The sequence below is a fragment of the Malus domestica genome, chromosome 03 (assembly GCF_042453785.1).
Source record: "Malus domestica chromosome 03, GDT2T_hap1".
In the NCBI taxonomy this organism is placed as follows: Eukaryota; Viridiplantae; Streptophyta; class Magnoliopsida; order Rosales; family Rosaceae; genus Malus; species Malus domestica.
Window position 1 is genome coordinate 4,470,315 of NC_091663.1, and position 21,982 is coordinate 4,492,296.

General features: G+C 40.5%; 4 protein-coding genes across 5 annotated transcripts; 2 read left to right on the plus strand and 2 right to left on the minus strand.

Annotated features, from left to right (window-relative positions):
* Window positions 1–559: 559 nt before the first annotated feature.
* LOC103418263 (N-terminal acetyltransferase B complex auxiliary subunit NAA25) lies at window positions 560–8,925 on the minus strand. Of its 2 annotated transcripts, none has more exons than XM_008356401.4 (19): window positions 8,556–8,925; window positions 8,302–8,458; window positions 8,085–8,203; window positions 7,933–8,007; window positions 7,605–7,698; window positions 7,383–7,501; window positions 6,396–6,466; window positions 5,724–5,865; window positions 5,389–5,564; window positions 4,914–5,116; window positions 4,101–4,231; window positions 3,872–3,948; window positions 3,415–3,489; window positions 3,051–3,243; window positions 2,760–2,879; window positions 2,541–2,679; window positions 2,176–2,216; window positions 1,767–2,021; window positions 560–1,609 (listed from the first exon to the last, which is right to left on the minus strand). In XM_008356401.4, exons 1-19 carry the CDS (start codon window positions 8,700–8,702, stop codon window positions 914–916), a joined length of 3,030 nt encoding a protein of 1,009 aa, XP_008354623.3. In that variant the 5' UTR covers window positions 8,703–8,925; the 3' UTR covers window positions 560–913. The 2 variants fall into 2 exon arrangements, with proteins under 2 accessions (XP_008354623.3, XP_070674953.1); XM_070818852.1 differs by having other exon boundaries at window positions 7,933–8,003; window positions 8,556–8,850.
* Window positions 8,926–10,323: 1,398 nt separating this feature from the next.
* Window positions 10,324–14,012, plus strand: LOC103418273 (sorting nexin 2B). The gene is made up of 5 exons (XM_008356412.4): window positions 10,324–11,572; window positions 11,654–11,863; window positions 12,036–12,296; window positions 13,366–13,452; window positions 13,654–14,012. Exons 1-5 carry the CDS (start codon window positions 10,454–10,456, stop codon window positions 13,732–13,734), a joined length of 1,758 nt encoding a protein of 585 aa, XP_008354634.3. The 5' UTR covers window positions 10,324–10,453; the 3' UTR covers window positions 13,735–14,012.
* Window positions 14,013–14,513: 501 nt separating this feature from the next.
* LOC103418281 (PRA1 family protein B2-like) lies at window positions 14,514–15,841 on the minus strand. Its single transcript, XM_008356420.4, has one exon. The coding sequence runs from the start codon at window positions 15,380–15,382 to the stop codon at window positions 14,732–14,734; it is 651 nt and encodes a 216-aa protein (XP_008354642.3). The 5' UTR covers window positions 15,383–15,841; the 3' UTR covers window positions 14,514–14,731.
* A 1,409-nt stretch (window positions 15,842–17,250) lies between these two features.
* On the plus strand, window positions 17,251–19,572 carry LOC103418289 (exocyst complex component EXO70B1). The gene has a single exon (XM_008356427.4). It carries the CDS (start codon window positions 17,529–17,531, stop codon window positions 19,437–19,439), a length of 1,911 nt encoding a protein of 636 aa, XP_008354649.3. The 5' UTR covers window positions 17,251–17,528; the 3' UTR covers window positions 19,440–19,572.
* Window positions 19,573–21,982: the final 2,410 nt, after the last annotated feature.

A 21,982-nucleotide genomic window follows, 5' to 3' on the forward strand; every position in this document is an offset into this window, starting at 1 on the left:
AAATGGATAGAGACAGGGAAGCAAACACAAGATGTACGTGGTTCACCCAAATTGGCTACGTCCACGGAGTAGAGGAATTCTTATTAATTGTGAAGGGTTTACACAAGTACATAGGTTCAAGCTCTCCTTTAGTAAGTACTAGTGAATGATTTAGTATAAATGACATTATGAAATATTGTGAGAGAATGATATCTATTTATAAAAGAGAGTTTCTAGTTTCATTCTGACATTGACACGTGTCGTGTTGTGATTGGCTTTTGATGTTAACACATGTCGCGCTATGATTGGCTTCTGATGTTGACACGTGTCGCGCTATAATTGGCCTCCTGATTGAAGGAAAACTCTTCTGGATCCTTGACGGTATAACGTTGACTGGTGCTCAGTAGTTTCGAAATTGGTCAAGTATGGTACAAACACTTTTAATGGAAGCACTTTTACAGAAGTACTTCAAAGAATAAGTGCTTTTATAAAAATAAATAAATAAATAAAAACAGTTCCAGACGAGCCCTAATCACATGGGGCAACATGAACCAAAGAACTAATACTTTGATCAACTCCATTTCACAAGAAAATTTGACAAATTATGAGAGATAAAATACCAGACAACAAAAAATTGGAAGATACATTGTCCAAAATTTTGTGCCTAAAAAAAATTACTGAAGTTACAAGCCTGTGCCAACTCTCAAACACACTGAGGAACAAGTAAAGAAAAAACTGTTGTTGTACACTGCCCAACAAGAAAATTACGGCACAACTGCTTACAGAACCACCGCCGGTAAAAAAATACAAAAAAAAAACAGTATAAAAGTTTTACTGACAAGGGAAACGCCAGTCTCCTTCGATCTCTTGCCTTGCTGGATCACGAAAATTTGGACAGCACATGAAACATCATAGTAACTTTGACAATCGTTCTTCAGACTTGAGCTATCTGCTGTTTCAATGTCTGCAACAACTTTAGTTTGGATCCACAGATCCTTACAAACTCAGACAGCACCGTACATTTCCCAGTTATTAGCTTCCGTGCAACATCAGGAGGACTCCAAGACGTCAATGCTCGGGAAATTCTATCACCGACCTCTGTGTCATCTACGGATGAGATATAAGTTTCTAGGATATGGAAAACCTGCCCAGGGCCTTCATTCTGTCCTTTATTCTGCAAAGAGGAGAGTAAAGTGTCTAAACTTTCATCCTCTGGCCTGTTGATCTGTTCTCTTAACCATTTCATAACTTTTTCCAGAGTATTACAGAGAGACTGGACAGAATCCCGCATATGGGACAGACTAGAATGATCCAGAACTCCAGTTTTCTTCTTCTTCTTTCCAGACGGATGAGATGACCGAGTACAAGATTGAATTACAAGAGCGTGCCAGGCCAAAGGTTCTGTAACCAACTGAACCAGAACTGGAACATCAACCCAAGGAGAGCTAATTAAAGTCTCCATCGAGCTAACTTTCTCCAAAACATACTTCTCCAACAGCAAATCCACACAGTGCCATGCTCGAGACAGACCTGCATCACCATTTGCTTGCCCAATTTCATGGGAACTCAAGTTCCATGCATTCAGAAACACAGAAAAATTTATCCAGTCAATCAAGTCCGCACCAAAGACCTGCAATAAAAGTTAATTTATCGAGTCAATCAGTGTCGTCTGATGCACTGTCAACATATGGGTGCTCTCACCCTTATGCATGTGGGTGTAAATCTTCAAAGGAAGGAGAACATAATGCCAAAATGAGTATAGAATAAACTTGGTGTCGCAATACTACCTCAAACGACTTTAGGCCACTAGAGACCCCCAAAACCACTTCTATAGCATCATTTAGTGTGAATCCCAACATTTTTGCATAGCGCTCAAGCAAACTCTTAAGTTCCGAAGGGACTTTAGAGTCAGATGTTGTTCCATTGGCCTCGAGATTTTCTTTGAGTGAAGTTGAAGCATTCTGTATGGACAAATAAATCATCCGAGGGAGAAGAGACTTCCTCTCAATAACTCTCCTTACATTTGCTTCCCTTTCTTTCACCTAAATTTGGCACAATCAGAAAGAAAAAATATTAAATTACGAAAGGCAAAGAGAAAAACTCAAATAAATAAGTAGGGTGACAGAGTAACTTCATGGAATCAACTTCTCCAAATCACCGTATATAAAATCCATTGTACAAGACAGAATTTCATACCGAGTACTCTTTTGGACAATAGGATACTCCTTCAAAAGGACCTGACCATTGATAAATCTCAAGTCAGTTCTAGAAACTATTATCAGAGGCGAAGACAAGACAAAAAACAAGACCATAGTATCAAGAGCATGAACATATATATTGATAGATACTAATGCCTACTCTTCAAAGATTGAACAAGAATCACGCAATAGAATTAAGATTGGCGAAATAAAAATTGCCCTTAGTTCTGTGAATCCAACACTTAATACATTCCGGTTATGCAATGTATCAACAGGCCAACAATTGTTGCTCATATTTTTTTTTGTAGCAAAGTTGTAATGACTAATAAATAAAGCTGGAGATATGGCCCATGTGATACTGACCTAAAAGATAGTTTCTTTCTGCAGTTGGTGCCCACCATGGACGGGACTGCAAATCTTCATTGAAGGTCAAAGACTTGGATCCAATCTCATTAGAGAGTTCAACAAAGTGAACACCGCATTTCAAGCTCTCAAGAACAGTCTACAAAAAATAAGCACAAACATGTTAGCTATCATATGATAAGTACATACATTCAATGAAAAATTGCAAACAAAAGTTACCTCTTCATCATCAATGTTATCTGCATTCTGCTTTAACTGTAGAATGGGTCCTTCAACCTTCGCCACTAGATGCTGATTAGATTGTTGCAGTCTTTCTTTAAACTGGACAAATTCAATTACCTGGAATGAAAAATAGTTTATCATAATGAAAAGTCTTGGTTTTGATAAGGCAGTATCCAGAGAGAGAGAGAGAGAGAGAGAGAGAGAGCCTGGAGCCGTGGACCATGTGCTATTGAGGACAAGATAAGGTAGTGAAATAAAGAAATTCATAATGTCAAATACATTACGTACTTTTGAGTAATTTCTATGACGATAGGCAAGAAATGTAAGGTCTGCTGATTCTCTTAAGTGGTCATCCATAAACTTGAGATAATCCTTTAGCAGATTATTTAGATCTGCCCATAGGGGAGACACCAACATCTGGGGTAAAATATGGTGTGAAACAGTTTCCATCAAGATATTTTTCACATCCAACGATCTGAACCTAAACAAGAACAAAAAAAGAAGGCACCGACATAAATTTAGTAAATGTAAAATAAACAATAAAGCCCAGTCATAGCCACTAATCAGCAAGTGATTGGCATGACATAACTGGACCAGCAACGGAATATTCTTCGGCATAACAAGTTCTAAGGTTACATTAATTGTTATTTACCACTCATATGCTAATGAAAGGGCACCTAAGTGAGAATATAAGTGCAGCAATAATATCTTGTACTGCCATACATATCTGCAAAACAAACCAAATTAATAATGTTATATAAGCAGATAGAATAAAGATTTATATGGATACAATAATGCAAAATATTCTCCATGGATACAAAACCATGCACAATTCAATTAACAAGGTAATCAGACCTAAAGCAAAGCATCGTGTTGATTAAGCACATTAAGCATACAGCTAAGAAAATGCATTAAGGCTCCATTTGCTCAACTGGAAACAATATCTTGTACCGACATACATATCAGTACCATAGTGATTAGGATGCTATATGTGACAGAAGATCAAGAAAAGAAGACTATAAATTCGACTTGATGCCATGGTGCACAACATCAAGTTTAAAACAATAATTCCCATAATAAGGATACTAAAAATAACAGGGGATCCTCACTTTCGAATGGTCAAGCCGAATTCCAATACCATAATTGCTTCAAAATAGTAGCCGAAATTCCTTGTACGCCAGAATAACTATACCGAAACCAGTATGAGTATGAGACCAGCCTCAATAAGAGTATATTAATAATAAAAAACTTAACAAACTGAAAATTGGTTTTAGTAAAACAAGCCAAGAAATATATCAAGTCACTACGGAAGAATACGTTTGTAGATGTATGACATACCTGAATCAACACATTGCATGCCATTGTGAGCAGCTCCTCGCCATGCATACTCTCTTGCGAATCCAAGTCCTTCGAAAGTGGAAGGTTTTGACAATACATCTTCACCATCTGCACAGCAGATCCCTCAAGTTCTGAAGAAAAATGGCTAAAATTAATATTGTATGACTCAAAGGACAGCTTAATAACATGTTTTTATTGTTACACTCATGGTAGACACAACAAGTACACAAAAACTAAAGAAAAAAAAAAGGACACCAAGCCGACATTCAAGAAGAGCTACATTTGACTTGCCACCAACCAACTGAAAAATAAGTGATGCACACACAGCCTGTGAAGATTAACACTTACTAAAAGCCTCCCACAAACTGCATCCCACTAAGGGAAAAAAAAAAAACTTAAGGGCTTAAGAATACCCTATGGAAAGCCAACACCCTTGCCTACCCTAAATTAACATCAAACATACAACTGCAACTCATCACCCATCCCGTCCTATCTACTGCTTTTCATCTGTTACTGCTCACACAAAAATAAGACTGTTGGATGTGACAAACGGACTTGGTTATATAATATGCAAGCCCTACATCCATGCTATTTGCAATCTGGAAAAAAAGTTTGTGAAAAGAACCCTCTACGAAGACTCCCCACATCATAAATCATCCCAAAACTTGGTCTAAGGCTCATGACCAATATCAACGAACGTCAACTTAGAGAAATAATACCACCACTTTCAGATATCACTTATAAGAGATATTCCTTAGGCACATCATAAAATGAAGTTGAAGAAAATCAACAGATACAGATTAAGAGTCGCACCACCCACAGGAAGCTTGAATGTGTTTCCGATCAATTCTTGAAATTTAAAGAGTGTTATTGACTGCCCAAGAACTTTTGTTGGAACAGTTGAAATAGAGTCAGAGCTTTCCTTTAACTTCCCCAGCAGTTCTGCCTTCTTATCAGGGGTTAAAACTTCAAGAAACATCTCGACATCATAAGTGAAGCAGGCCAAGTGACCAAACCTGAGATTGAAAGTAAATCAAACAACCAATTTGAAACTGTAGTTTTATAAATTTGGTTACAATATGCAAAAGTACATATCATTATCAGCAAGTTTACATTTGAAAACAAAATGACTGCAGCTTTATAAATTCTGCCAGGTCATTCAAGTTAATAATTTTTCAGAAGTTAACAAACTTCATCCTTTTAACCACCATAATGAGCAACACAAAGAATACATAAATAGCCCACTCAAATGTGAAAACTATAGAGAAGATGGGAAATTCGTGATTACCTTAGAAAGTATTGGACTAGAGACTCCATTAACTTGTCAGCGTCCCCCTTGCCATGTAGGTGCCTCCTCCTTTCAATTTCAATATTTGCCAAGTATGGAGACCTTAAAAAATTATCACCGATGTTTTCTAGTAACTTCTGTACAAATTCCAATGCACTTGACATGCGAGAATCAAACTGCAATCCAATAAGCAAAAATCAAATTCTAAAGAAAAGAATGGCTCTGCTAGAAATATGCAACAGACAAAATATAACACAGAAATAGAAAGTCAAATTAACTAAGGACAAACATGAACCACTCAACTCTCTAATAGCAAAAAAATAAAAAGTTTGTACCACTTCATCTCCCAAGTTTGAAATCTTGCACTCAATGAATTTTGGAGGATGAATTGGATCTGTGTTGGCCAAATTGCACCAATTGCTGTCGTCCTCCAACAAACAACCGAGGTAATGTAGGAAACAATCCCAATCATCAGGACTGCCAGATGAAAGAAACAATACTAATAGTCAAAATCTCTGTAATGAAAATAAAGTGATCCGAATGACAGAAAAGGCACATCAAGGCCCTGAATAAAAACAGGCAATCAATACTTGAAAAACTTATCCTTCAGGATAAGTAAGTTAACTATGCAGATAATGTGCCAAATATCAATAAATACTACTGTGAAATATATATGGAAAAGGCTTTCTTAAAAGAAAATATTGACAAGGTCCTGATCCAGAAGGCATAAAAATCTGGAGAACAAATAAAAGGGAAGGGGTATTGCCTAGCATGTCTTGGATGCAGCTAAGAAGCATCACTAACTTGAATGGAGGGCATCAAAACACCCTCAACTACATGAAATAAAGACAACGTCAATATGAAGTTATGAACATATCCCATATAGACCATACGATTAAAGGCAGTCAAGAACAAACTAGTCTTCTTCTGTCTGAAAAAAGTAGCCGCTTTGCATACTAATACTGGAAGATTATTTTCATAATGACAAAAAGTTGTCACAAGCATACCATAATTCTAGGATTTTTTGAAATATGCTGGCAGCAGCAGTGTAGTCACCTGCCCGAGCATGAAGCCTCCCCTGTCAACTTAAAGTCAAAGTGGACAAGTTGATAAGAAAAGCAAACAAGTGGCAAAGAACCATTCAAGCTAGTAAATACAAAAGTTAAAAGTTTTGACCCAAAAAAAAAAAAGACTCAAACAAAGTAAAATAATTATATGCAGTCTTATATCCTATATTGAGGCTTTCATTTGTATGCAAATGAGTTATTTCTTTAGAGAAAACTAATTTATTCGTCTATTCATAACTAACCTTATTAAACTAATTCTTAAGGAAAGCAAAACTTGTTTAGCAGTCTAAATTTCACAAGCATTATTTATTATTTCAAAGCAATGTTATCCGTCTGTCTTCCTTGAAAAGAAACAAGGGATAAGGGGAAACAAAATGTGTTTTCCATAGAAGCTTCAACATTAACAAACAATAAGCTAATGAATTGCAAATCCCAGTACTTAAAAACAGCAAAAATAAACTCTAATCCAGTCTAATCAGAATAAGATGACTGATACCATTGCAACAAACCAAAGCATGCTTGTGGACGACTTTTTCCAGTACAAATTCATATTCAATTTGAGTTTGATATCTTTTTGTATTTGCACGGAACATGTCTGTTAATTCTACTTTCTTGGATAAATTGAATTCAATAATAGACGAAAGTTGGCAAACAGGTGCACTTTTTCATCTTTTCTACTAATTTGGTATGTGATCTCAACCTCTGAATTCTCAGTGCGTTTTTATAATCATTTTCAAATTCAATCCTTTTACTTTTTTTTATTTCTTTTTTCTAGTTAAAACTTCTTCCTAAATAAAAGAAAAAAAAAATTAACTGACAAAGACACGTGGAAACATCTGTGAGTACATAACATAGACATTTAGATTCAAATCCGAGCAGTAGATTACTAATGGCAAAACCTCAGGAAACGAAAGCTTTAGAAAGTACCTGTATGCGTAGCTTATCAACTTCAACCATCAAAAGCGATCCTAACTTTCCAGAGAGAATTTCCAGAGCATCCCCATATTTGGCTTGTTGTTCCAATATGGAAACATAGACCATAAGAGCTGAAGCCAAGTACAAACTTTTAGCACATGAATTAGAGGTGTCCACCAACATAAAATTACAATTCGACATAGGCCACGACAAGTAGTGAAAAAAAATGTATACCTTCAGGCTCATGCAAGCTGTGGGAGGTAACATGTTTCTTAATCAAACCTTCCGCTAAAGTTAATAGCTTCTCACTCCCATTGCCACAAAAAACCTAACAAAAATTCGAGCCCCATAACATAAGCAAATGCATAACGTATCTTTCTTTCATGTTTTCCCATTTGGTCAACGAGAATCAAATTTGTATACATGTAATGAGAATTCGAGTATAAAGATTGTAGTTTTAATAGGAAACAAAACAAATTATGCGCCATGTTTGAAAAGGTTTGTCACACTGATAATCCTTTCTACAATACACAAAAAATGGCAAAAAGAAAACCGGTGTTACCTGTAACTGGATGCTACACACTGCCCATAGCAAAAACCTCTCCTCCCCAACAAGCTTGTACATTTTTATAGCTGTCTGATACAAACATATATAATGATAAATTACACGAAAACAAAAGATACAACGACGAAGGTAAGAAGAGAAAAAGAAACCTGTTGCTGCTTTACAAACGAGTATTCGCGAACATAGCAGTTGAAGAGGCCCATCATGAGCTCCAAATTGTTGGAAAATTTTCCGCAAGCGTATTCGTAACAGCTCGTAGCCATTTCCACTGGTTTTACAAACAAAACAGATAAGAAATTCGGCAATGTGTGCATTCTGTGTTGCCACAATAGATTCAAGAAATGTAAAATGTATATATATACTGACAGTGATCGAGCCGTTGGAAGACGATTTGCAAGGTGCTGAGGGTGAGATCGTCCATCAAAACGGAGTCGTTTGAGTGCAGAAGCTCCTTGGCGTTCAGGCAGACCGACAATGCCTCGTCGGATTTCCCCATCCTCTCCAAGACGAGAGCTTTAAGCGCCTGCGAAGCGAAAAAGCGGCCGAGAAAGTTAGCGGATTTACGAATATATAAAGAGCAAAACGACGTCGGATAAGAAGAGGGGGGAGCGAGAAATTACCAGGCAGTAGGGCGAATTGGGGTACTTGGAGAGGAGGCCGGTGACAAGCTTGAGAGCGGTCTTGAATTGGCGAGAATCGATGGCGTCCCAAATGGGTCGGACCCGGCGCTCCGGTACGCCTCCGGCCAACCCGAACTTGGACGCCATTGGAGGTCTGGCTTTTTGGGGTTAGTGAGATTGGATTGGAGAGAGAGAGAGAGAGTTTGGACACTCTTGTGCGCGCTACTTTGAAGCTTTGGAAACGCCCAACGAAAGGAAGATGAGAAGTATAGAAAGTAAAACGAAAACCTAATCTGAGTGTTTGGATGCGGTGTTAGTGGAGTCAACAGTAATAAAATTATCCGAATCGGATCCTGCTGAGGATCCGAGTACTGTTCTCCCGTTTCGATGTTTTATTCTTTATTGGGCAAAATCCCTTTTGTTTATGTTTGGGTTCTGATAAAAGGAATTGGATCCGTTCCGGACCTAGTGTTCGGAGCTTAGAGTTTAATTTATCTGGATCGCATAAATTTAATCTAACGGTCTTCATTAATTTATTTTTCTGATCACCATATAAAATTAATGGCTCTGATTTCTTTTACACACCAATCAGCAGTCTAAATGATTTGATCCTTAAGCTTCTGACACTAAGGTCCAGAGTATATTTAATTCCCTGATAATAACCTCGAATTATTTGCCACTTAGTATTAAGATTTAGTGGTATTTCTTTTCACTTGTAAGTGAGAGATTTAGGTTCGATTATCAGCAAAGACGAATTTGAACCACATTATTATTAGTCCATTGTGCCCACCCCATCTCTTAATACATATATTATCGTTTGTTAAAAAAAAACATCAAGTCATTTGATATAGATAGTTATCTTTTTTTTTCTTCATAAAAATGGATTAGCTGGTGCCACATCAAGGTCTTTTGCATTTTTTGAAGTGAAATACTCAGAGACTTTTAGTTTTCTTTAACCATCATCGAGTGATTTAGTAATTTCGAATTAAAATTCAAAATATGTCCTATAAAATACGAACTTAAAATCCGTCTGCAATTACTAATCTAGTCCAAATAAAAATCTAAGTACTCCACAACACTCCGAACCTAAAATTATAATCCCATCCAAAACTCGAATCCAACCAACAAAACCCGTCGTTGTTTCTCAACAGTCAGCATACCCTCTTCCATACCCATGTGACTCTCCCTCTCCCTCTCCCTATCCCTCCCCTTAGTCAATCGTCTTCTCTTCTCCACCCAGTCATGACATGTCCGATAACCAACATCTGAAGGTTACGAAGTTATATTATGATGCATGAGAACTAAAAATAATTAACCAACATAAATAAAACTTGTAAATTTAATTATAATGAATATGAAATTGTGGAACGTGTTTAGAGCATGCAACTAATACGAGACACTAAAAATGAATAATAGAAAATTGAATGAACAAGGAGGTGGGATTGTAGGCCGAGAAGACTCCAAGATGCCAATGTGGGAGTATCTTGACGTCGGGGATTGTACGTCTCGATTCTAAGTTATGAGGGGACGCAAAACAAAATATGAGTAAACCAAGTTGATGTATATATAAGTAATGCCAAAACAGTTAATTTTTAACGTACTAGCCCCAGGTTTAGAAAACTCGTATAACATAATATGTAATATGTTTTTCGAAAACCCAGCATGCCATAAAATTTCATTAAATATATATCATATACAATGTAGTAGCACAAAAGTTTCCTAGCACGTGTCTATCATGATTTTGGAAAATATTACGTGTCAAGCCACCTCTGCCGAATTCCAGTCAAGTTTGCCACTTCTGCAACACCCCAAAATGCCCCTCAAATATTAGACTAATTACTTCCTCCTCCAACTCTTTTCTTCTTCTCCCGTTGGTTTGGTTCTGGTGAAGGAAGGAGATGATGGGCTCTGAGAACCGGGGCTCCGACGAAGCCCACCTCCACGAGCCGAAAGAAGAAATGGAAAATCTCGTCCTCGACGATCAATCTAACGGCAATAAATCGTACTCGAATTATCGCAGCGCCATGTCGTCGCTCTCCGATACGACACACCCTCTCTCGTCGTCGCCGTCCTCCTCCCAGATCGTATCCGAAGTCCCCGCCACCACCGCCAATACAACGCCACAGGACGACGCCGATCCCCTGTTCGTTCCCGCACCGTACCGCGACGTCCGAAACCCTAGCTCGGCCCCGGACAACACCACTTACATCGACCCGCCTTCTTACGCCGACGTGATCTACAGCCCCTACGATGCCGAAACCGCCGCCGAAATCCACGGCATCGAGAGTCCTGGTAAGAGCTCCGACAACTCGAGCTCGTACTCTCTCTCGCGATCTCCATCTTCCACATCCGAGTACATCAAAATCACGGTCTCGAATCCGCAGAAGGAGCCGGAAAGCGGGAATTCGATCGTTCCGGGAGCTAACAATTACGTCACGTACCTGATCACGACTCGGACGAACATTCCGGATTTCGGCGGATCGGAATTCGGAGTCCGGCGACGGTTTCGGGACGTGGTAACGTTATCAGACCGGTTGGCAGAGTCGTACAGAGGGTTCTTTATACCGCCGAGGCCAGACAAGAGCGTGGTGGAGAGTCAGGTGATGCAGAAACAGGAGTTTGTGGAGCAGAGAAGAGTGGCATTGGAAAAGTACTTGAGGCGATTGGCTTCGCACCCGGTGATCAAAAGAAGCGACGAATTGAAGGTGTTTTTGCAGGTGCAGGGGAAGCTACCCCTGGCATTGACCACTGATGTGGCGTCTAGGATGCTTGATGGGGCCGTGAAGCTTCCGAATCAGTTGTTTTCGGAGAGTGCTCCGCCACTGGCGCTTCACGAGGTGGTTCAGCCTGCGAAAGGGGGCAGGGATTTGTTGAGGTTGTTCAAGGAGTTGAAGCAGTCTGTGGCTAATGATTGGGGAGCTTCGAGGCCGCTGGTGGGGGAGGAGGATAAGGAGTTTTTAGAAAAGAAAGAGAAGATGAATGAGCTGGAGCAACATCTCATTCATGCATCTCAGCAGGTAATGTGTACTGAAGTGATCATATCTGTGTGGTTTGAGTGTATGTTTCACTTTAGAGTGATTAATTGCTTTGATTTATAGGCCGAATCACTCGTTAAAGCTCAACAGGACATGGGGGAGACGATGGGAGAGTTAGGACTAGCGTTTATTAAGCTGACCAAGTTTGAGAACGAGGAGGCCTTGTTCAACTCTCAGAGAGTGCGGGCTGCCGACATGAAGAATGTGGCAACTGCTGCAGTCAAAGCCAGCAGATTCTATCGGGAGTTAAATGCTCAAACCGTCAAGCATTTCGTAATTTTGTCACCCTTTTGTTTTTCATTGCATTTTGAACTATAAGATTGGTTTGGTTAGTAATGTTTATGTATGCACTAGGTAGTACATTTTCTTCAGCTGTTTTTCATTGTTACTTTAGAAGGAAACCCATCAATTGTATTAATGATTGTTCGTACTATGCGTATTGCAGGATACATTTCATGAATATCTGGGGCTAATGTTAGCTGTCAATGGTGCATTCTCGGATAGGTCCAGTGCTCTATTGACAGTGCAGACTCTTCTATCAGATCTGGGTTCGCTGCAATCACGGGCTGAAAAACTTGAAGTTCAATCCAATAAAATTTTTGGTGGTGACAAATCAAGGAATCGAAAACTAGAGGAGTTAAATGAAACCATAAGAGCCACTGAGGATGCTAAAAATGTAGCAATCAGAGAATATGAGCGGATCAAGGTACCATTATACTTTTGAAATTATTTTTAATATACTACTGACAACGGTAATCTTTCCAGTTCATGGTAATTAAATATGTTAGTTGTTAAGAAATCTCATAAACTTTGTATGAACTTTTATGTGAAGGGATTTGCATCCCAAATGCTTGAGAGTCTGGTTCTGTGGCTCCTGCCCCTGTTTTAGATCCACAAGGAGTCATTTCTTTTGTTAAATCACAGGTTTCATGTTTGTTTCCCTGTGTTTCTTCCATCTTATGTGTAGCTGTCCCTTTTGTATGCTTTGCATTAGTGACCGTAAAATGTGTCTAGCCTCACTCCTTTCAAGGAATTTACTCACTCTGATTGTAAATGTGATAATCTCGCAGCATTCAAGCTCACAACATTTTTTATGTGCATGATTCACTTAGTGTTTGATGATGATAGTATTTGGCCATTTCGTTCACTAGTTGAGATGGGTTATAAAAAGCTAGGGGAGTGGAGTGTTCCTTATTCGTTTGTGGACTAATATTATGGCTGTAGAAATTGCATTTACGTAACTTTTAAATCCTTGCATCTTTTGGCTTGCCTCTCTGGTCTTGTAATGTGAGGTCTAGCCAGAGCTTTGCACCTCTTTGAGGGCTTAGTTAATCTTGTGTGCCAATTCCATCAAAGCTTGCAAGTTGTGGTAGCCAAACTGGGTGTTTGAGGTGAACATTGATGTTAAGTAGTTTAGGTCTCGGATGTTATTCGTTGTTGCATGTACAGGAAGAAGTATATGCTTATGGAAGCCTGAGATGCTCTCTTTGAAAACCATGTTTTGGGAACATGAAACTGATCTTTGTGCTATTACACCATGTCATGATGTGTGTGTATTTCAGTTTTTGATCGTGAATTTTTGCATCTTTTTTCTCTCTTAAAATTGCTGTTTTCCCGTCTATGATAAAGGCTATTCAAAATTTCTATTGTTTTGAATTCTCTCTTCTAGTAAAACTTGAAATTGTAAACTCGTTTCCCTGTCCAGCTAAAATATCTCTGCTCAATTGTTAGTATCCTCACGAGAATTTAGAATAATTTGATTTTGATGAATGCAGGAATATAACAGGAGTGAACTTGAAAGACTTGACAACGAGAGGCATGCTGACTTCTTGAACATGTTGAAGGGATTTGTGCATAATCAGGTACTTACTGCGTGCGTTCTTGTTCACCTAGATCGTTATAGCTCTCTAGAAGAGTCCTCATGTAAGCTAATTTCGTTCTTAGGTTTTCAACTGGGTGTTATGAGATGGATAATCTGAAAAATGTTAAGACATAATTGCATCTACTAATGGCTTGTCATATGCAAGTCTTCGGTGTAACGCATTGTTCTGTATCATGAACAGGTGGGATACGCTGAAAAGATAGCAAATGTGTGGTCGACTGTTGCAGAGGAGACCCGTTCGTATGCAAAAGAGAGCCCTTGAACCGTGTGTTTGTAAATGAAATTTTCACTCTCTTTCTTTCTTTACATTTTAATTGATACCCACTTCAAAGTAAATTGCATTGCATTCATAAGAATAAAAGGAAAAAAAAAAAATGGAGCACCGGGTAGTTTACAAATTTTACTTTCCGAAAGTTGTATGTATTAGATAGATAATCACACGATTTTAGAGTTGATGCTGTAAATTGCTTGCTACTTGTTCGATGTGTGGAGCTTTTTAATCCATGAGTTTCTGAATGCGAGTCGGTATTCTGCTCCCAACGGTTGTGGCTTCAATTGTTTGTTTGCTCATTTGCTAATTCGTTCGACATGACGTTAGATAATTTTGTGATATGAAACCTAACAAACTTCGTACTCCTTAAGCGGAGGATGTTAATATTGTTGCTATTTTGGTTTTAGTTTTTGGATTGATGTTTGAGCCTAGGATCAAGGATGTGCCCCTTGGATGTTTGGGTTTGCTTGGATAGTTTTCTATGTATTTTTCCATCTTAAAACTAGGTGTACGAGTCTGGCTCGGTGCATGACGTCTTGCTTTTAGCGTTTTTAAAACCGCGCTTGTATTCCCCTCCCCTCCTCTCCCCTCTCCTCCTCTTCTTTCTCGCTTAGAAAAAATGGGAGGGGAGAGAATCTAGATCCGGGGAGATGAACTTTAGGTTTTAAGTCGGATACTTAAAACCTAAAATCGATGCTCGAATTGATTGACCCTATACTTTCTTTGGGGAAATTTGTTTCAAATGTTGAATTATAGTTAAGCAAAATAAGTAATCAAATTTCTGGCTCGTGGAATTAAAAGGAAAAATTCAAATACAAATTGCCAACAAACAAACAAAATAAATTGCAAGTATCTCAAGTAATGAATAATATTCCTAATGTAGCCAAAAAAATCTCTTTCTTCTTCTTCTAAGCAAACCCGACCCGATGGAGAGTGATACTGTGTAGCTAAGCGGTATGAACGCCTACGGACTTGCACCTATCACATGCTAGACACGTGACATCATGCTGGCACCCGCCGACGCAAACGAAGGGGCCCCACCTCCGAAAATCGAAGCGATGCCAGAACCCAACGGCTGCGTTTCGTCCAGGAACAGATCCTCAGGATCTCTGAATGCGCCGTGAACACACACGATCCCAACTCCCACCATCCCCGCCGTTAGCAGCAGCGACAGCACGCTCGTCACCAAGATCGCGATGAGCGTCGCCACGCCCAGTCCGAACAGCGCCTGGGTGTCGGAGAACGTGCGGCCGAGGATCACCAGCGGCTGCTCCGACGATCGGCGCGCGTAGAGGAAGATCCACGCTCCGGCGAGGGTGAGGAGGGTGAGGAGGGAGAAGGGGTGGGAGATGAGGGAGTAGGCGAGTACGACTGCGAGTACGATGAGGTAGTTGACGCGGAAGTAGGCGGCGTTCTTGCGGATCCGGGAGGCGGCATCGGTGAGCGAGGTGGGTCTGGTAAAGGCAGTGCGGTCGATGAGCTCGGTCCAGGGGCGGCTGTTGGAGAGCGCGTGGTGGGATACGGCGGAGATGCGCGTGACGAAGGGGCGGAGGAATCGGAGTGGGTTGGTGCCGGACGGTTGGGTTTGCTGGTGAGAGGACTGTTGGGACGAAACTGGGATCGGGGAAGGCGAGGACATTGGTGTAAATACGATGGCAGTTCGGGGTAATATTGGAAATTTAGAAGAACGGAGAGGACTGAAAAAAGACTCTCACGACTTTTCTTTCTCAGAATCAGAAGAGATAAGAAGAAGAGAGGGCAGTTTTTTTTTGGTGGATTTTGGTAAAAGGGTTGGTTTTATAGGATTTGGGGCGAAGAATCTGTGGCCGTTGATTTAGGGATCGACGGTGGTTATTATATTGGATGGATGATTTGTATGTTTTTGGCATGTGGTTTGCTTTACTTGCTCTATCAGTTAAGGGAAGCAATCCAATAGGATACAACCACGTGGACAGATTAGGCCTTTTGATCAGAAAATTTTTTAAGTGTGACGGGAACACAAGTGGTACATCACATGTTTTAATAGGAGTGGTGGGAAATTTTATTTTTTAAGTTATTAATTTTTTAGCATATATATTCTACTATTTGTATAATAATACGTTGTGTACCACATCTGATATCATCACATTGAAAAATATCTCCTTTGATCATGAGTACATTGAGTGGTGCATCATTCGAGCAATAAAATACTATCACAGTGACGTTTTCATAAGTTAGTAACCAAATATGCCTAAATTAAATTTGACATTTTGCGTTGTGTATAGGGTACAATGGTCCCTTCAATCCATTTTATTGGTTTCTGAGTGTACATCCAATATTGGTTTAAAACTGAATGTTACCCTTATTCTAAATTTACTAGCCAAAAGACCCGTAGCACTGAAGCATTTCTTAAAAAACTTTAAAAAGTTACTACACATAAAACAAAAACAGCCTAAATTTGAGTAAGCCGAATTTGGAAGTGCTTTTAGTTTTTGTTATTTTTAAACTGTAAACGTGATTCTTATGAACGCAAAGTGCTTTTTAAAAAAGCACATTCAAACCGACTGCTAGGAGAGCACACAATAAAAGCAAAACCCCATGTTTATTGGAGGCAGATTGTCTACTCTCCTGTTTGAGTGACCTTTCCATCCCCTTCTATTTGTCCGGTCACAGTTAAGTCACGTCAACATTTTATATTCTTATTGCTTTTTGTCTTATTATCTCTATAAAAATTAATATAAAATATTAACGTAATTTAACCGTGACTGTACAAAATAAAAAATGACGGAAATGGCACCTAGACTAAACAGGGAAGACAATCTGCCTCCATGTTTTTTTTACTCCACGTCTTTTCTTTTACATTACCAGCCGTCTGATTTAAGCTTTTGACCAAAGCCGAGACCTCTTTTGTAGGCTTTTACTTTACTTCATTATCCAAAACTAAGTAAAGTCCAATCCTCCAAAAACCCATTCAACCTTCTCCTCTTTCTTATCCATTCTATTTAACCAATTTAGATTTTGCGCTCAGACGTGAACTAAGTTAGTGTTTAAGTACAATGATATTATTAGTAAACTAGATAGTTTGATATTATTAGCAAGTCAGATAGGTAATTGTTAGGAAAAAGAGTAGTGAGAATTCACTTTATTATGCAGAAAATAAATAATTATTATTATTATCCACCATTGCAATAAAAAGTCATTCACGTGAGTTAGGTTAGTAGATCAAACTCGTTTTTTTTCTATTTTTAAGCTTGGATTGCAATCCAACTATTCAGAATTAGAACATGAAATTAGAATAATTCAGAAATACTTTTTTTGTAGGGAATGAAAAATAAGAAAAAGTTTGCAGTTCCAAAATTTAGACAAACGAAAAATGGATAATACTGAACAGATTAAATATGTAAACTAAATTTTATAAAGTAAATGATATGAAAATTATTACTTAAATCATAATTAACGTACATACATTTTATTAATTTAATTTATAAATTTAATCTAATTAGCATTACCTTTCAAAAAGTCCAAAGGCAAAAGCCGCCCGACTCTTTCCCCTCTTCGGTCTTCATCCGTTCCCCACCACAAACCGCGTGTTTTCCAGTCACCTTCCACGAACCCCCAAATGATATTATTCAACCGCTTCTGCTTTTAGCTTTTGGATTTTGGCTTACTGCTTATTACCCTAATCGAAATTCTGAAATCCAAAATATTGAAACCAACTTTCGTCTCAATTTCACAACCCTAAAAGTTTTCCTTGACTGAAGCACAAAATCAAGCACTTGGAGGGCACTCTCTGATACTGCAGTACAATGGCTGAGAACGGCGAAGAGAAATTGTTAGCTATGGCGCGCCACATAGCCAAGACTCTGGGCAACAACGATAACATGGCCGACGATATTTTGCAGATTTTTTCCAACTTCGACGGCAGGTTCTCTCGCGAGAAATTGGCTTCCGACGACGAACGCACTCGCAGCTGCGCCGCCCTCGAGCTCTCGCTGAAGTCGCTGGACCGTCGGATCTCGCAGTATGTTGCTGCTGACCACCCAATCTGGGCCTACTCGGCCGATTCCGCGGCGTTTCTTAACTTGATCGACGACCTCATCGCCACCATACGGGACTGGACTCCCATGGCCGACGACAAGTCCGTCAGCGTTTGCCTGGCGCGTGCTGAGGATCTTATGCAGCAGGCCATGTTCCGGCTCGAGGACGAGTTCAGATCCTTGGTCGAACGCGGCGGCGAGTCACGAAAACTCAATCGCGCGTTTCGTGGCGAGTCAAATGGCGCGTTGTCGTTTGAGTCGGGAGACGATGAAGAAGAAGAGGATGAGGTAATTGGGGACGGTGAGGAGCACCAGATCCCTACTGCTCAGCCGATCGGCGACTACGACATCGTGATCGATGCGCTGCCTTCTGGAACCATCAACGACCTCCATGAGATTGCTAAGCGGATGGTGGCGGCGGGGTTCGGAAAGGAGTGCTCGCACGTGTACAGCAGCTGCCGGAGAGAGTTCCTGGAAGAGAGCATGTCGAGGCTAGGCTTGCAGAAGCTGAGCATCGAAGAGGTTCAGAAGACGCCATGGCAGGACCTCGAGGACGAAATCGAGCGGTGGATCAAATCCTCAAACGTCGCGCTTCGGATTCTGTTCCCGAGCGAGCGTAGACTCTGCGATCGCATCTTCTACGGCCTCTCCTCCGCCGCAGACCTCTCTTTCATGGAGGTTTGCCGGGGCTCGACGATTCAGATACTGAACTTCGCCGACGCGGTAGCAATCGGAAGCCGATCGCCGGAGCGATTGTTCAGGATTCTCGACGTGTTCGAGACTCTGCGGGATTTGATGCCTGAATTCGAGTTAGTGTTTTCGGATCAGTACTGTTTGTTTCTCAGGAACGAAGCGAATACGATTTGGAAAAGGTTAGGGGAAGCGATCAGAGGCATTTTCATGGAGTTGGAGAATCTGATCAGTCGCGACCCTCCGAAAACTCCAGTTCCTGGCGGCGGGTTGCATCCGATCACTCGATATGTGATGAATTATCTCCGTGCAGCATGCCGATCGCGCCAGACCCTCGAGCAGGTTTTCGAGGACAGTGCTGCGGTCTCTCATCAGCCCAAGGTTGATGATCGAGCTTCGTCTTCGCCCATGTCGGTGCAAATGGCGTGGATTATGGAGCTTCTGGAGAGCAATTTGGAAGCCAAGTCGAAGATTTATGGGGACTCTGCGTTGTGCTGTGTTTTCATGATGAACAATGGGAGGTACATTGTGCAGAAAGTGAAGGACAGTGAGTTGGGATCGCTTTTGGGCGATGATTGGATCCGAAAACACACTGCGAAAATCCGACAGTACCTTGTGAATTACCAGAGAAGCTCATGGAACAAGGTGCTTGGAGTGTTGAAGCCCGAGAGTGGCTCATTGTCGCCAAGTGCTGCTGTGAAGTCCATGAAAGAGAAGCTCAAGTTGTTCAACATCTACTTCGAAGAGATCTGTAAAACGCAGTCCAATTGGGTAGTTTTTGACGATCAACTCAGAGATGATTTGAGAATTTCGCTTGTCAAAATCTTGTTGCCAGCGTATCAGAGCTTCATCGGGAGGTTTCAGAATGTTCCCGAAATCGGGCGGCATGACAAGTACATTAAGTATACTAGTGAGGACATTGATGCTAAGATCAATGGCTTGTTCCGCGGCAGCAGAGGATCCGCCGGCACTGGTGGTGGCCGGAAGTGAAGAAGCTAAAGCTGCACGGGATGATTTGTCTTGTATGTAGTCGAAAAGAAATTCACAGAAAGTTTTGTTTATGAATTGAAAGCTTTGTAATGTAGATGTTTGTTTCTGTTTAATACAGTGTTATTTTTTGTTCCCTCTTTTTTTAGCCTTCGTGAATGGAAGCCTTGTTTTAGTACTTTGATTAGAGCAGCTCCAGCGTGTGCTGGAGCCCGAGGGACAAGCGAGTGAACAGGGCCAGAGAGCCCGAGCAATCAAGTCCAGCGTGTGCTGGCAAGGGAGCCCGAGCAGGCCCGAGCGAGAAGCCGGTGGAGAGTTGCCAGCCCGAGAGTCAGGAGTGGGTTTGACGCAAGGCTGACGTCGCCTTGACGTCAGCCATGTTTTTTCTTCTATTTTGCCTTGGCGTCCGTTGGATCTCAACCCACAAACTTGCCGGACTTCGCTCCGAGGACGGACCAAAAACTGGGCAAGGTTTTAGAGAAATTGCAGGGAGTTAAACCTCCGGTTCCGAACTGGAAAAATACCACAAATCTTGTCCCAAGCAACATTAAGACATAATGAAACAAGATTTGCATAGAGAACCTCACCTGGGTTCGAGTTTCAGATCTTGAAGCTCTCGGCTTCAATGGTGGTTTACACCATGATGGTCCGATGACGCATGCAACGGTATAGCAAGGATCCTTTAGTCCTAGAGATTAAGGTTTCATGGTTTTGGAGTTTGATTTGTTTAATTTTTGAAGAGGAAAGTGGGTGAGAGCTCTCGGAGCTCTAGAGAGAGTGAGAGTGTAGAGAGAGAGAGAGAGAGAGAGAGAGAGTGAGAGTGAGGAACTTCAGAGAAAAATGGGAAAGAGAGGAGTGACGTGAGGGAGTGGGAGGGAGTGCACAAAATATTATTATTTTATTTACCTGTTGCCAGGACTATTTAAGTGTAGGGGTGGAGATACCAAATGCAATTACTGTTCATTAAGGGTAATTATTGTTCACTAGGTGAATTAAATAGTGGATTGTTTGGGGGGAGGGCTCCTATGTTGAAGTTGCTCTTAGAAACCATCTGTGGTAACTCGGCGTCGAAGCCGAGATGTCGATCCGGAACCACTTTTCATGTTCGAAAGTCTTTCCCGAACGGGAACTAGTTTTCCCGAGAAATCGTGGCTAGTTGCTCCTCCTCACCCGTTTACGGATTTTGGCGACCCTAAGCCAACAAGGCTTTGTGCTTTGCTCTTCCTCATAAGAGAAGTTCCTTTCTATGAATTGTGAACCCAATAACTTGTAAAGGAAGTTAGGGTTTCCACCCAAGCTAACAAGGCTCTACGCTTTGCGAGGGTTAGGAGGAGGAACATTTATAGTGCGCAGTCTTAACTCTGCTTAGCAAAGAGATTGTTTTCATGACTCGAACTCATTTGACAAACAAATGAGCCACCTTTCCTAGATAATTACATATAAATCAAGTAGAAGACTTACAATGTATGTGGAAACTGAAATCATGAAGGTATATGGAAGTGAACTTCTTTACCAGTATCGGTCATCTGCCCGATAGGGATGGTCGGACCGAGTAATCAACGGCTGCGATTGATTATGATAAGCAAGCTTGGGAAGCACATTCTTCTCCAGGTACTTCGAGAGGTACTGGTAAGCTGCTTCCACAAACCCAGTACCACAGCAACCTCTTTTTGTTTCCAAAAAACCTTTATAAGAAAGAAAATAAATAAATTTAATATCGATATTAGCCGCATAGTCACATTGGCCAGAGCATACATTCTAATTTACCGGAAATGTGATTCAAACTTGGGTGTGTGCGAGTGAGCACATTGCTATGACCAACTGGACTTATCCACGTCCACAATATCAATGTAATTCTAGACTAAGAATTTAGCATAAATTTTTCTTATCAAATTTTTGTGGATTGTTGATCATGTCAATCAATGGCTCATAGACATCTGCATGCATAAACTTACTCCCTGGAAGCAGTGACTGGATTTGGGTAATAGTTTTACAAGCTTTTGGTTGTATATCTGGGAATCTGAATTCTCATCATCTACACGTCTTCTCTCATTTGTATTCCCAAATTTTACAGTTACTTGTATGGGAAGGCAAGGTAAAGATGCGTACGATAGACGTTTACTTCGACCTTTGTAAAGCGGAGAGTCTTGTTGGCTTGGAGTTGCTCATTTTTGTATGGAAGGCAACCAATTGGAGGAAGCACTGCTATTACCATTTTCTGCATCCAAGGTCATACAGTTCCTACAACATATAGATGTACAAACTCGTGAAGAAAGCATTCACTCGGAATAAGTCATTCACTAAACAAACAAATCGTAGTTTGACATGTGTGCACAAAATGGTCTTTTTCGTGATTTTGATGACTTATTTACGCATACATGTCATACTAAGATTTCCAACGAGGAATGACTACGCGAAGCTTCCGCAAACTGGTGTTCTTGTGACTATATGCTTCACATGTTTAAGATTTTTCTGAAAGCTCCAAACTGAAGCCATGAAAAAATACAGAATCCATGTGAAAGGGATTGGAATTTACGTCAATAAAT

Coding starts and splice junctions, on each gene's coding strand:
- LOC103418289 (XM_008356427.4), top strand. CDS start 17,529: ATGGCTGAGAACGGCGAAGAGAAATTGTTAGCTATGGCGCGCCACATA.
- LOC103418281 (XM_008356420.4), bottom strand. CDS start 15,382: ATGTCCTCGCCTTCCCCGATCCCAGTTTCGTCCCAACAGTCCTCTCAC.
- LOC103418263 (XM_008356401.4), bottom strand. CDS start 8,702: ATGGCGTCCAAGTTCGGGTTGGCCGGAGGCGTACCGGAGCGCCGGGTC. Junction 3,490..3,871: donor TTCGGCTTGACCATTCGAAA/GTGAGGATCCCC, acceptor TTTGTTTTGCAG/ATATGTATGGCAGTACAAGA. Junction 2,217..2,540: donor AGAAAGAAACTATCTTTTAG/GTCAGTATCACA, acceptor ATCAATGGTCAG/GTCCTTTTGAAGGAGTATCC.
- LOC103418273 (XM_008356412.4), top strand. CDS start 10,454: ATGATGGGCTCTGAGAACCGGGGCTCCGACGAAGCCCACCTCCACGAG. Junction 11,573..11,653: donor TCATTCATGCATCTCAGCAG/GTAATGTGTACT, acceptor TTTGATTTATAG/GCCGAATCACTCGTTAAAGC. Junction 11,864..12,035: donor CTCAAACCGTCAAGCATTTC/GTAATTTTGTCA, acceptor TGCGTATTGCAG/GATACATTTCATGAATATCT.